This window comes from Fistularia commersonii, chromosome 1, assembly GCF_037954325.1.
Source record: "Fistularia commersonii isolate RoL2024-O1a breed Wild chromosome 1, RoL_Fcom_v1.0, whole genome shotgun sequence".
NCBI lineage: Eukaryota > Metazoa > Chordata > Actinopteri > Syngnathiformes > Fistulariidae > Fistularia > Fistularia commersonii.
Window position 1 is genome coordinate 16,084,180 of NC_141284.1, and position 12,976 is coordinate 16,097,155.

At 41.2% G+C, this 12,976-nt stretch overlaps 2 protein-coding genes across 4 annotated transcripts; one reads left to right on the top strand and one right to left on the bottom strand.

Annotated features, from left to right (window-relative positions):
• Positions 1-4,049: 4,049 nt before the first annotated feature.
• Positions 4,050-7,717, top strand: eapp (e2f-associated phosphoprotein). The gene is made up of 6 exons (XM_086151207.1): positions 4,050-4,200; positions 5,326-5,507; positions 5,941-6,072; positions 6,147-6,261; positions 6,336-6,455; positions 6,928-7,717. The coding sequence occupies exons 1-6, from the start codon at positions 4,121-4,123 to the stop codon at positions 7,211-7,213; spliced, it is 915 nt and encodes a 304-aa protein (XP_086007333.1). The 5' UTR covers positions 4,050-4,120; the 3' UTR covers positions 7,214-7,717.
• A 935-nt stretch (positions 7,718-8,652) lies between these two features.
• LOC147237578 (snRNA-activating protein complex subunit 1-like) lies at positions 8,653-12,924 on the bottom strand. 3 transcript variants are annotated; one of them, XM_086151196.1, is made up of 8 exons: positions 11,958-12,924; positions 11,215-11,402; positions 10,959-11,099; positions 10,355-10,615; positions 10,201-10,245; positions 9,873-9,947; positions 9,667-9,799; positions 8,653-9,135 (listed from the first exon to the last, which is right to left on the bottom strand). In XM_086151196.1, coding segments are annotated over exons 1-8 (978 nt in total). In that variant the 5' UTR covers positions 11,959-12,924; the 3' UTR covers positions 8,653-9,001. The 3 variants fall into 3 exon arrangements, with proteins under 3 accessions (XP_086007322.1, XP_086007304.1, XP_086007314.1); XM_086151178.1 differs by having other exon boundaries at positions 11,246-11,402; positions 11,958-12,482; XM_086151188.1 differs by having other exon boundaries at positions 9,873-9,935; positions 11,246-11,402; positions 11,958-12,471.
• Positions 12,925-12,976: the final 52 nt, after the last annotated feature.

Below are 12,976 nucleotides of genomic sequence, written 5' to 3' on the forward strand. Positions count from 1 at the left end.
CTCAATTTTTTCAGACCAAACCAAACCTGTGAGTCAAAACTACTGACATTCTGATAATAGAAAAATATGAAGATGATTTTGTTAACATAAAAAAAGTCAATGTTCTAAAGGAGCCTCTGGGAGAGTTCTCCTCTGGAGGCCCTGAGCCTGTACCTGTCAGCATGATGGCCCCTCGGGCCATAGCGGCCCCCGGATCTCACCACCGTATGACAGATAGACTGACAGGTCTGTCTAAGTGAGAATATGTGGAACAATCCGACGGGTGCATCTGTCGTCATCATCATAGAAAACAGGCCGACGCAGCAGCAGCCGTAGTGCAGGTGTCTCAAGCACCGCCAGCAAGACAAGCACATTTATATAGTCTTGTCAGACTAAACATGATCACCTGACAGGAATTAGCCCCTTTCAAACTTCATTCAGATCAGGAGAGGGAGTCTGCCTGGTTGGAGGGCTAATGGTCCAAGGTGTGTGTGTGTGTGTGTTCTGTCAACAGCACAGAAAGTGTGAAAACAGACAAAGCAGAGGAGAGTAGTCGAAAAAGGAAAATGGATCATTATTTCCTCTGAATTACTTTTTTATTACATTTACTTCCTGTTCCCCAGAAGAAATGTAGAGGACAACAGCGCAGGAGAGCTAGAACAAGCGCCAATATGTGGTTCAAAATCAAAAGGTTGGGTTTGGATGTAGAGAAAAGCCACATTGCCGCTTGTCAATAATTAGCTACATTTTACTCCCTTCAGAGTAAAGTAAGTGTCCATATTGCCTGTTAATACCCCAATCACACACACACACACACACACACACACACACACACACACACACACACACACACACACACACACACACACACAGACACACACGCACACACACCACATCTGAACGTGAAAGCATCCCCTGGTAATTATCCCAATGACCCTCTTTTCGACTCATCCTTCTTGCTGGAAAATTATCATATATCAGTAGTGAAAAAAAACCTGAACCGTCAAACAAATGGGGGACTAGATCCCTGCACCTACACAACAACGCACGGATGCAAGTGTGCATGTGCACACACCTCATCCTCAGTTATCAAACAGACAATGTGTTTGTTTGTCTCCCTCTCGCTTCTTCTGTGATATGTGTTCTGTGGCATCGCCTCCTCCCCTGCAGGCAGAGCAGCCTCCTGCCTGCAGGGGGGCAGGCAGGTGTAATTATACTATTTTTACCTCCTCCAGGAGCTGGATGGCTGTTCAGGGAAATTAGCATCGCACCTGTGCCTAATTGGCTAAATTAGCTTGTCAAACGGCAGAGCTTCGACAGAGGTGGACGCTGCCGTGTGTGTGTGTGGTGGGGGGGCGAGCGCAGGTAAAAATCAGGGAGTTGTTTGGTGTGTGTTGGAGGTGAAGCTGCTGGGGCAAGAGAGATGTCACACCTGGAATGGAAAATGTCACCCAGCAGACGAACACACACATCGATGCACGAACACACATAGACATACAAACAAACTGAAAGGGTAGAGGTAGGGGGGGGGCACAAAACAAACACACACAGGCTGACAAACAGCAGCATGGGAAGAAACAAACACATAACCACACAAACAGACAGCAGAGGGCAACCTGGGTGGGGAGAGAGGGATGGAAGGATGGATGAACAAAGACAGAGCCATGGAGTGCTGCAATTTGGTGCATTAGCTAGCGCTTCTGCTTCAGAGCATAAAGGAGGCTTATTTGAGCTTTCTGTGTGGTGTTTGCATGGCTTTTCCTTGCACAGGTACATATTATTGCCCAGATTAGTGAATGGTTGTTTGTCTATACGTGGCCCTGCGATCAACTGGCGATCAATTGGTGACCAGTCTAGGATGTACCTCAGCTGGGGTAGGCTCCAGCATCCCTGTGACCCTGACTGCAGGAATAGCAGTGGATAATGGATAGATGGAGGAGGAGTCATGTCTGACGGTCATGGGATTTTACTCCCTAGTTTAGGGAGTTGTTTTCAGTTCCTTTTCTTTTTGTAAATCCTGTGTGGCAATTTTGTTATTTTTCCAACTTTTTTTCTAAATTATTTTTCAAATCATTAGGATTTATTTTTTCAAATTTGTTGTTTTCAATTCATCCTTTCTCATGTGTTATGGACCCAAGAGAGATATCAGAGGATGAACTCTGTGTGTGTGTGTGTGTGGGCGGGGGGGGGGGTGCGTGTCAATGTGTCAACATCAAGGGATTAAATCATGAATTTATTCAATTTTTCACATTCTTTTCCAATTCTCATGATTTCAAATATGAATAGCTTTCTGAGTATCTTCCTACATTGAGGGATTTTTTTTAACAAAAGATCAATTCATTATTTCCAATGTTTTATGATTTTCATATTTACTTTCACATTAAAAGTGAAAAAGATGTCGCCTGACAAGCAGCCAGTTTGATGTTGAACATTTTCAAGCCTTTTCTCATGTTTTACCTTTGTGGGTCAGACGTCAAAAGCGCTGAAAGGCTCGACCTCCTTGTTAGTGGACCAGAATCTCACATAAATCTGATCCTTTCCTCATGATTCCTTCTTCTTCTTCTCCTTTTAACATTTCCCTTCAGGGGTCGCCACAGCGATCAACCTTCTCCATCTAACCCTATTCTCTGTATCCTTCTCTCCCACACCAACTACCTTCAAATCCTCTCTCACTACATCCATAAATTTTCTCCTTGGTCTTCTTCTTGACCTCCTGCCTGGCAGCTCCAATTCCAGCAACCGTCTCCCAAAATATTCACTATCTCTCCCCTGTACATGACCGAACCATCTCAGTCTGGCTTCTCTGACCTTCTCTCCAAAACATCTAACATGTGCTGTTCCTCTGATGGACTCATTCCTGATCTATCCATCCTTGTCACTCCAAAAGCGGACCTTAGCATCTTCATCTCTCTGACCCCTAGCTCTGCCTCCTGTCTTTTCGTCATTGTTACTGTTACAAAATCGCTGGTCTAGCCACTGTCTTTAAACCTTTCCTTTCAATCTGGCTGATAGTCTTCTATCACATAGTACCCCTGACACTTTTCTCCACCCATTCCAACCTGCTTGAACCTGTCTCTTCACCTCTTTTTTGCACTCTCCGCTGCTCCAAACCGTTGACCGCAAGTACCTGAAATCCTTCAACTTCTTGATCTCCACTCCCTGTAGCCCCTGTGTGAAGAGGGTTCCTCTCATTCACGCACATATAATCTGTCTTGCTGCGACTAACCGTCTCTCCTTTCCAGCGCATACCTCCATCTCTAGATTTTCCCCAACCTGTTCTCTGCTCTCACTGCATCATGGTCCATGGAGATTCCTGTCTAACCTCATCTGTCAGCCTATCCATCACTACTGCAAACAAGAAGGGGCTCAGAACTGATCCCTTATGGAGTCCCATCTCAACCTTGAACTTCTCTGTTACCCCTACAGCACACCTCACCACTGTCTCCCAGCAAGCATACATGTCCTGCGAGAGTGTCTAACATAGTTCTCTACTACTCCAGACTTCATTCTACGTGATTCCTAATATATTATAAAAGCTCCCGTCTACCTTTGACCCCAGAACGTAGACTTTTTGGAGCTACTTTTGGCGTTTTTGTTATCTTTTGTCTCCATCTTGTGGTGGCTTTATAGAAGGGCAACACTGATAGCATGTAGGATCCTCATCATATCTTTCTGATCATCTCTATTGTATTGCCGTTGATAATTGAAGGGTTATTATGACATAATTTCAAATTCCCCCCAAAAAATGTTAAGAGGATATGTTTTTTAGCTTTGTCTTTTTTCAAGAAAATACATTTTGAATGTATGTTTTAATGATTGACCATGTCATTGAACCGAGTTTTGTCACTAAGGTCAGGTTTTCTAATTATCCAAACCAATCAGACAACATATATGAATGGTCAAAATTTACTGGAAAACATTTTTTCTCATTCAAACCAACGCATACGTTTAAATAGTCAGAATATTTGTTTTACCTTCGGTGGCAGTTTTAGTGCGCCAGTAGATGGTGCTAGACTTTTATATCAGACTTAACAGACTTCCGGTATATTAAATTAAAGCAGAAGAAGAAATCGAAGCTGCATTCTAGCTAGCATTTAATGTCGTGTGGCGGGGCCGTTTTTGGTTTTATTAAACGGTAAACATGAATCATCTGAACAAACTCCAGGATATCGATGCGTACGAAATTGAGGAGCCAAGCGACGAGGACCGCGCTGCGACCAGGTGGGAGTCAAAATAATTTTTGTATTTAAAAACGGAAACGCAGCCCACGGATCTCATGCTGCTAGCTGGCTAATGCTAACATGAAAACAAACCGGCTCCACATAAAATTCCTACAAATATTTAAAGTCTGTGGCGGAATATATCTCTGGTTAAATACTCTACATGTTAATAGCTACGGTTTTAATTGCAGCACGAAAAAAATCTAAGTTTATGGCTGAAACCTTTGATTTCTGTTGACGGTTGTATCCTCTGTCTGGAGGTTTGTGTGGTTTTGACGTGGAAGAATCATTCTATATGTTCTTCGATAAAATTTTTCATCACACTCCGAAACTAATATATTAGAGCTTTGGGAAACTTGACCGAGTGAGATTTTGTCACAAATATTTTGAAAACACTGTACTTGGTAATTTTAATCGGTCTATATGACACAAGCCTCTCATGGTTATGTTTTGCCCCGTGCTGTGATGTATGAAGATTTTTATTTTCTGATATTTTTCCTCAAAATTCATCTTCCACTTTGTTGCTTTTTTTCAGGGAATTCAAATCACTACATGCAAATTCCTCACATTTTTTTTTTTGATTTTCACTTCTATTTATTGTTAGTCAGGAGCAGAACGATTGAGCAGTGGTCAGCTCAGTCTCACACCAAGAATGTCCCTGGTTTAATTCCAACTTGGTATCTACCTGTGTGGAGTTTGTTTGTTCTGCCCTTGTCTGTATGGGCTTCCTCCAACATTGCAAAAACATGCAGAAGGTGGAAACCCCTAAATTGTCCAGATGTATGAATGATAGTGATTGGTTGTTTGTCTCAATATATGGCCTTGAACCCTGCCTATCGCCCAGTTTCAGCAGCTCCAGCACCCTAACCTTGAGTGTAGGATAATCAGTATAGATAACAATTGATGGTAGGCAAGATACTTTTCACACTTATTTTGCAGTCAAAGCTCAAATTGCTTCATTTAGCCACTGGGTGCAGTTAAGCTGCCTGTTCTAGTTATGGCATCTACATTTTCCAAATTTTCCATTCCTTTGATTCTAAGAGGAAACTTAAACCTTCAAATGATAAACAGGGTTGCTTCCTTTGTCTTCCTTTTTCTGTTGTCATTAATATGCCGATCATTTCAGCTCCGAGGATGAGCTGGACGTGTTGCTGAACGGGACCCCAGAGCAGAAGAAGAAACTGATCCGCGAGTACCTTACAGGCGAGAGCGAGTCATCCAGCAATGACGAGTTTGAGAAGGAGATGGAAGCCGAGCTAAGCTCCACCCTGAAGACCCTTGAGGAGAGCTGGGGGGTACCGGGCCCTGGTGAGCCTCCTTATTTTTGTCTTACAATAAATGTTTTTGTAACCTTGTCATTTTAAACTCAAGAGTTAAGCTTACATAAATGTATCAGAGCCTCTGTAGGTTTTTCCCCTTTCTGACCAGATATTCTAGCATTATATTTGAACCAATTTCTATCCCACCATGTCTTAATTTATCCTCAAACTTCTGATGTTTTTTTGTTGGTTTAGGGGATTTTCTGCAACTCCTAATAAAACAATGTTCCTTATTTTTAATTGATGTCTTGCATATTTTTGCTGATTTCTTGCTTTTTCTAATCTGTTGGTATAATTGTCTTCATTTCCTCAATGGTTTGTAAACTTGCAATTTTTTTGGCAGTGGGGAGGGGGGGTTAATTTAATATCCTACACACTTTCCATTTATTTTAATTTCTATAAATATTTCTGCATCTGTTCAGGTTCAATCAGCGCTGGCGGAGTCAGTGGGGAAACCGCTGGGGGAAGCGGTGGCTCGGGGCCAGCGAAGCCCAAGATGTATGATAAGATCTACTTTGACTCCGATGAGGACTCTCCGGATGAAGAAGCGCCCAGTAAGAATCCACTTCAGAGCTGTCGTTGACTGGAAAAATGGCGACGCGGTATAAAGACTCAACTACTTTTGTAGGTTCTTCCAGCGGCCGCAGGCGGAGGCAGCGCGTTGTCCTCACCAACAACGAGCTGTTCTACGACCCTGAGGAGGACGATCGGGACCAGGCCTGGGTGGATGCCCGCCGCAGACAGTGAGGCACCGCTCACCAGCAGGTATCAGATATTGGTGTCTCCCAGCAGTCAAACGTATTCTCTTTGTTTGCAGATACAGGAGCAGGAAGCGAGCTGTGGCAGGGGGTCGCGCCCAGTCTCCCGGTCTATCTCCCAGCGATGCTGTCCTCAACTGCCCTGCCTGTATGACCACCCTATGCCTTGACTGCCAGAGGTCAGATATCAACCACAGGCTGACCACATTCAATAACATGACTATATCTATGTAGCCAAGGTTGGATTCTGTTGCGAAAAAAATTGAATTAATTTAAAATAAGTTTAAAGAACCCTGCAAAAAAATCACATCACAGACCTTCAAATGTGCCAGAAATGCTCTGCAGTTGAACAAATATCTGTAAATGATGTGAAACACATTAAATTCAACAAAAATCATCCTAATATTTTCAAATATTTTGAAGAATGAAAACTAAATGAATGAAACAAAAATATATAACAAAGCTAAAATTGTAAATTAAAAGAAATAACTTGTAGAAATTAAAAAAAAGAGAACACAAGAATCTAAAGGTTAAAATTCAAATTCAGCGAAAATGTCTAAAATGTGTCAGAAAATCCTGGATCTATTCAGATGGTTTGAAGACCATATGACAATGTTATTTGAACTTGTGATCTTTGGTGTGTTTTCTCAGACATCAGACATACCGGACTCAGTATCGGGCCATGTTTGTCATGAACTGCACTGTCAGGCGGGATGAGGTTCTGCGCTACAAGGACTCCAAACAGAAGCCGAGGAGGAGAAAGCGGAGGAAGTGCAGCCAGACGGGCGAGGAGCAGGCACCTGACCCTGCACCAGTGGGGATAGAGGTGGATGAGATATACCACCCCGTCCAGTGTTCTGAGTGCAACACAGAGGTGGCTGTCTATGACAAAGATGACGTCTACCACTTCTTTAACATCCTGGCCAGTCACTGCTGAGTGGACATATCCTGGGAGGGAACCCGCTCTGAAGGACAAGGACAGCAGAACAGAAGGAACCCAAGGATGTCTACAACCCACGTATGGCAGGACGATGGAGTTGATTTCCACCATGGGGCTACTGTTGGTCATGTGACGGCTTGTGACAAAACCTCCATCTAATGTCAGGAAAACATTGACACGTGTGGTTGAGATGGAGGCTAACAGTTGGAGTCCATGGAGAACACCTTAAAAGGTTCCCTTCATAAACACTGTTAAACAAACAATTGTTTGTGAATAACTGCCCTGTCATACAGAGGGCATACTGATTTGAAATGAATCATCATGAAGGGCCTCAGACTTGCAGAATCAATATTTAGCATCAATGAAACATCTGTGATTCGGCGGGCTGTCAGGCATTCATTTCCAACTCAGCCCGTTGAATAAAAAGAAAACTAAAAAAAACATAAACTGCCCCCAGATCATCAAACACACTGCGACATTGAACTGAATTAAACCGTAATTTTATGTGTGGACTCTTTATTTTAACATATCAGTTTTTTGATGGAAATTTGAGACACGGAGAGAGAGGGGGGAAGGTTTTTTAACATGAGAAAATAAAATCTGAAAACTCTAGGCATGTGCTTTTTGTTGTAGGCCTTGAGTTATTTTTAGTTTTAAGCTGAACTTGAAATTTGTCCATTTTTTTTGATTTTCAGATTTAAAGAAAAAACTAATCAGTGACTGCTTTTGCTTTCTCATGTGGTATGTTTTTATTTTTTTCAATTAAATTGAAAAAAAAGATCTCTGGCGCTTCTTTCTGTCCACCTCTGCAGACCCTCACAGAGAACTTCAGTTCCTTCCTTCTGTCTTAATGCCTTTGTAGTACTTTTTTTTTTTTTTCAATTTTGAGGAATATTTCCCAAACTTTATATTTTTTCCTGCAGTTTTCAGAGTGGTTTGAGTCAAAAGTTATTCCATGAGGATTTGAAAGCCTTCACTTCTTTCTGAACCTTCCCGGTCCCTGATTGGTGAAATTCAGATCTTATAAACCATGTTTTCGTCAGTGTCAATGCCCTGCTCTACAAGGTAAGTGGAGGACCTCCAGTGGAGCTGGAGTTCCAATATTTTTTGTGTTCAAGAAGATATATTTTTAAATGTTCAACTCCATTTGTTATTTTAATTTATTTTAGGTCTAGATTCCAAAACTTCTTGGTGATTCTCCTGGATTTTCAATCATATTTTCTTATGCTGCTTGTCTTGGTTCTTATATCAGAAATATTTTCCTTTTCTCTTGGTTTTCAGTCATTTAATCAATTTGAATTTTGAAAAATAACTTTGTTTCTAAAATCATTAATTTCTATTATGCCTGTTTTGTTTCAGATTTTCTTTGATATTCAGGATCTTTATCCCCACCATGTGACTAGAATATGTGCTTCTGAAGGGAAAGAGGAACAGAATGATTGAAAAACATTTATTCACAGCAGAAATTCATGTTTTTCTAAGTTAAGGAAAAGACTTTTAAAACAGGAAACGGCTTTCATAAAATTCAGCATTTCATCATTTTAACCATAACAATCAATCAGATTCTCTAGCAGGGACAAAAAAAACATCAGATTCTTGTTTTTGTTTCATTGAGGGAAAAAACCTGCAGCTTGTTTTCTGTAATTTAATTTAAAAAAATCTTTCTTTGAAACATCTTTAAATCCACAACACAAAAGGAATAAAAACATCCATTAAAATATCTAAAAGACAGAATTCAGCTTTGAACTTCCCTATTCCTGTAGAAGGCAGCAGGGGTCCCATGATTCAGTCTCCATCCCCTGGCGGCAGCTCCAGCGTGGTCAGGCAGCGGATAACGGTGGCTGATGTCTTCGCCGTCTCTTCCTCTGTCTGCTGCGCCTCAGCTTCCAGAGAGTCCTTTCGTTCTGTCTGTGGATCTTCTGTTCATTTCATGGAGTGAATTCAGTTCAAGTTTTAGGACGTTTTGCAGTCACTTCGAGGTAATTCTGTCTTTTCTTTCTTGTTTTGTTTGTTTTTGTGGATTTTTTTATGTTCACTTCCTATTATTCTGATTATTTTTCTGGTAATTTCTTCACTTACTGCAATTTTGGCAGGTTTTTAAATTATTTGTATTTAATGTGTTTATTATTTTTTTTCTTCATTTGCTTGTTTTTGGGTCATTTCAAAATTTTGTGAGTTCTCTTCAGATTGTGAAGAATTCTTGTGGATTCAAGCCAATTTTCAAGCCAGCTTTGTTTTTTCTTTTCATGCTTTTCATTGCATTTTAACATTTCCTTCAGCTCAGTTCTGATTTATTTTTTTTCTATCCTTCTAATTTGCAGGCAAAGTACGCCAATTTAATTTACAGGTGTTTTCAGGCAGTTTACTTTGTATTCAGTGTTTTTAAAGAGCATTCAGGACGTTTTCTGTGGGTTGGTGTGTTCATGGGGCATTGAAGATTTTTTTTTTACCTGTTAAACAAAGGTTTTCTTGGGTTCTGGCTTTTAGGGAACGCTTGCGGGGCTGGCGACGGGTGGCAATGTGGACAGGGGCAGAAGTGGCAGCCTCTGACTCCACCTGCCGATGGCGGCGGGACCTGGGCGCCTTAGAGCAGAGGGTTTCATCAGAGGGCTTTCAAAAAATGTATCGACAGGAAACAACAAGCAGGAAGTCAAACCTCCAACGGGAGCTGATAAGCCTTCGACTTGATAGACGAGAGAAGGTCTGCCCGCATGGTGCTCTGAGGACATGGCTACAATCAGACTTGTCACAAAAATAGAACTACAAATTTAAAGAGAAAAACACCTTGATAATTGGGGGGGGGGGGATTCAAAAGGAAATCAAATAATAAACATGAAATAAAAATCTCAAAATTAAAATTTAAAAATAAATTAAAATTTGAGAATAAATATCTCTTATTTGTAAAAGAAATTAAAAAATGACTTGTAAAGTCAGCAAAAGCTACTGGACCAGTCGAAGACAGAGACACAGGTCATGTGACTTACCTGCTGCAACGATGTCCCCTCTCCCGCATCCTCTTCTTCCCCCCTCTGATGGACACACAGTAGACCAATCAGCTGTGGTTTCATCACTAAAGGAAAAAACTCCTCCACCTCCCCACTCCTCCTCAAACCACCCATCCACCCTCCCTCAGCAGACCTTCCTCTCCTGCCAGAGGTAAAAGTCCATCACGGCGGCTCGAAGCTGGGGCAGGAGGTCCTTGCGGATCAGGTTGGTGCCAGGGTCCTGCACGCCAGCCGAGTGGTAGGCGGAGGCCTTGGCCTTCTCATAGAGGCCGTGGATATTGGAAATCTCCTCTAGCAGCTCGGCCCCCACCAGCTCCTGAGGACGTGATGTAGGTTCCACGAAGTCTTCGCAGAACCTGGAGGGCAATGGTTGAGTCTTCTTCTGGAAGGTAAGCTGAGAAAAAAAATGATATACATTCAAAGAAAGAAATAAAACCAAGGGGTGATAAATTTACTTTCTCAAAAAGTTCTGGAAAATTCTGATAATGTAAGACATTTATATCAAGAAAAAAATTAAGCAAAAAAAAATTAAGGAAAATCTCCTAATGCACAACAATAAATCAGTTTGAAACAAAGAACCCTGATGAATTAATGGCTGCCAAAACTGAAATCACCCAAAATCCAAGTAAGTTAGAAAAACCCGGCAAAAGTAAACATGACTAAATAAGTCAGTTTAAGACAGAGTAAATCAACACATTATCAATGATGATCGGTGAGACAACGAAGTTAGCGCCCACCAACATCGGCATGCTGCAGAAGTGAAAGGCTCTGAGGAACCGGAGGCGCCGCAGGATGAAAACCACGTCCAGGTGGTGGGCCTCAACCGCGTCCCGCTCAAAACGCTCTGCATGCCACCAGTCTTTCAATGCAACACGGATCTACAGACAGAAGGTAAGCGTCACAATGGCACAGACACTTGTTGTGGACACACAGCGATAGTCGAATCACTGCCACACAGCAACACACTACAGTCAACGACAGTCACTGATGTACCGTCAGCGTGTGGTGTGTGTTTGAGAGAGACCTGCAGGGGCGGTGAGGACGTCTGGCAGTGGTACAGGCAGTGCAGAAGGTAAAGACCTCCAACTCGGATCTGGAAGCCGAATGGAGGGAAGAAGAATAGGGCAGTTTCGTCCAGAGCCAGCTGGGTGAAGACACGCCTCTCGTGTCCGGATATACCACTGAAACACAATGTTTAGCTGCACGTCAGCAACACTCACAACTCAACTATAAAACTGAACTTAGATAAAAAAAAAATTAAAAAAAACAAGAAATGAATGAACACCGAAAAAACAGCAAGATAATATCTTGGTAAAACAGAAACGACTCAAAATTGATCTAACTTATTGAATATAATTACTTACTACCCAGGACAGAAGATAATATTGACGGAATTTCAATCAGTCAATCAATCAATATTTTTATTTGTCATTTTCAAAGTGCACACAATTAGATAACGTGATTAATTCTATTAACATCTATTATTTTTAACTTCAAATCAAACGTGAGGCATGTAAGAATTACTTAACCATATCAATTCTGAACTAGCATCCAACAAAAATGCAAAAATAAACAGTATTGACAAAAAACGGTTTTTTTTTGCTTTGTAACACACTATGTTAATGATTACTGTGCTTCAAACCGAAGACCGTTTGCTGTTTTTGAGAGCGGCCTTCGGAGTAGTTCTTACAAGGATTGCAGCCAAGAACAAAGTGACGTGTAAATGCAGAACTTACTAGAAAATCTGGTCGAACTTCATTTCCTTCCAGATCTGGGAGAAAAGCTCAAAGCGGACCGAGCCGGTCTTCTTGAAGCGGCCGAGCAGCTCCTCCAGGTCCGACCTCAGGTTCTTGCGTCGGGAATCCATCCTGCAGATTCGCTACCGGCGACTTTATGTTGACATAGTCCTTCTGAACGACATCGATTACCGGCGGGCTGGACGCCAAATAGCAGAATATCAGCCTTCTGTATCCAAGAACTGGATTGAACCTTTATTTTTCGGACGCAGCTCTCGGCATGTAACATAACAACGGTCGCGGGAATTATACGTCATCAGCAGGCGATCGCACACCCGGAAGTAAAAGATGAAGTTTAATCTAATTTTTCAAGACAATATGTTTGGTTTACTTTTAAGCAACAAAAGAAATGAACTATGTGTCAATGTTATTTTAGGCGTGGCCAAGTTCTTCATTCAAAAAAACCGAATGCAAAAGTGTCACCCCAATTTTACGTTCTTTATAAACGATTTTGAATTATATAAAAAATCCTTAAAATTTATGGAAAAATCCAAAAACCCAAAAATATGCTGTTTGATGTCTGAGATTTCTTGTGAACCTCCAAGTTAAATACATATTATATTCCCCTTGCAATTTATTATATTTTTTTGTATTTACCTATTTATGTATTCATCTGTTTTCCTTTATTTTCTTTTTCTTCGAGCATTAAACATTTCTCACAAAACTTTTAAAAAATATTAATAATCGAATTTTTCACACATTTTGTTTTGTTTTTATTAATAGCAGTGGCAGTGTTGTATCTCAGTCGTGTGAGTTTTTCATCCGAAGTTTCTACAGTTTAATTTTCACTCATAATATTTCTTTGGCAAATGGAGGAATACCGCGCAGACACAGGGAGAGCATGCAAACTCCACACAGAAAGGTCCCCTGGTCGGAATAGAACCAGGGACGCTAACCACCCAAAATACATTTTGTTTATCGTTTTTTTTTACCTTTTTAGTGAGAATGAAAATATTAAA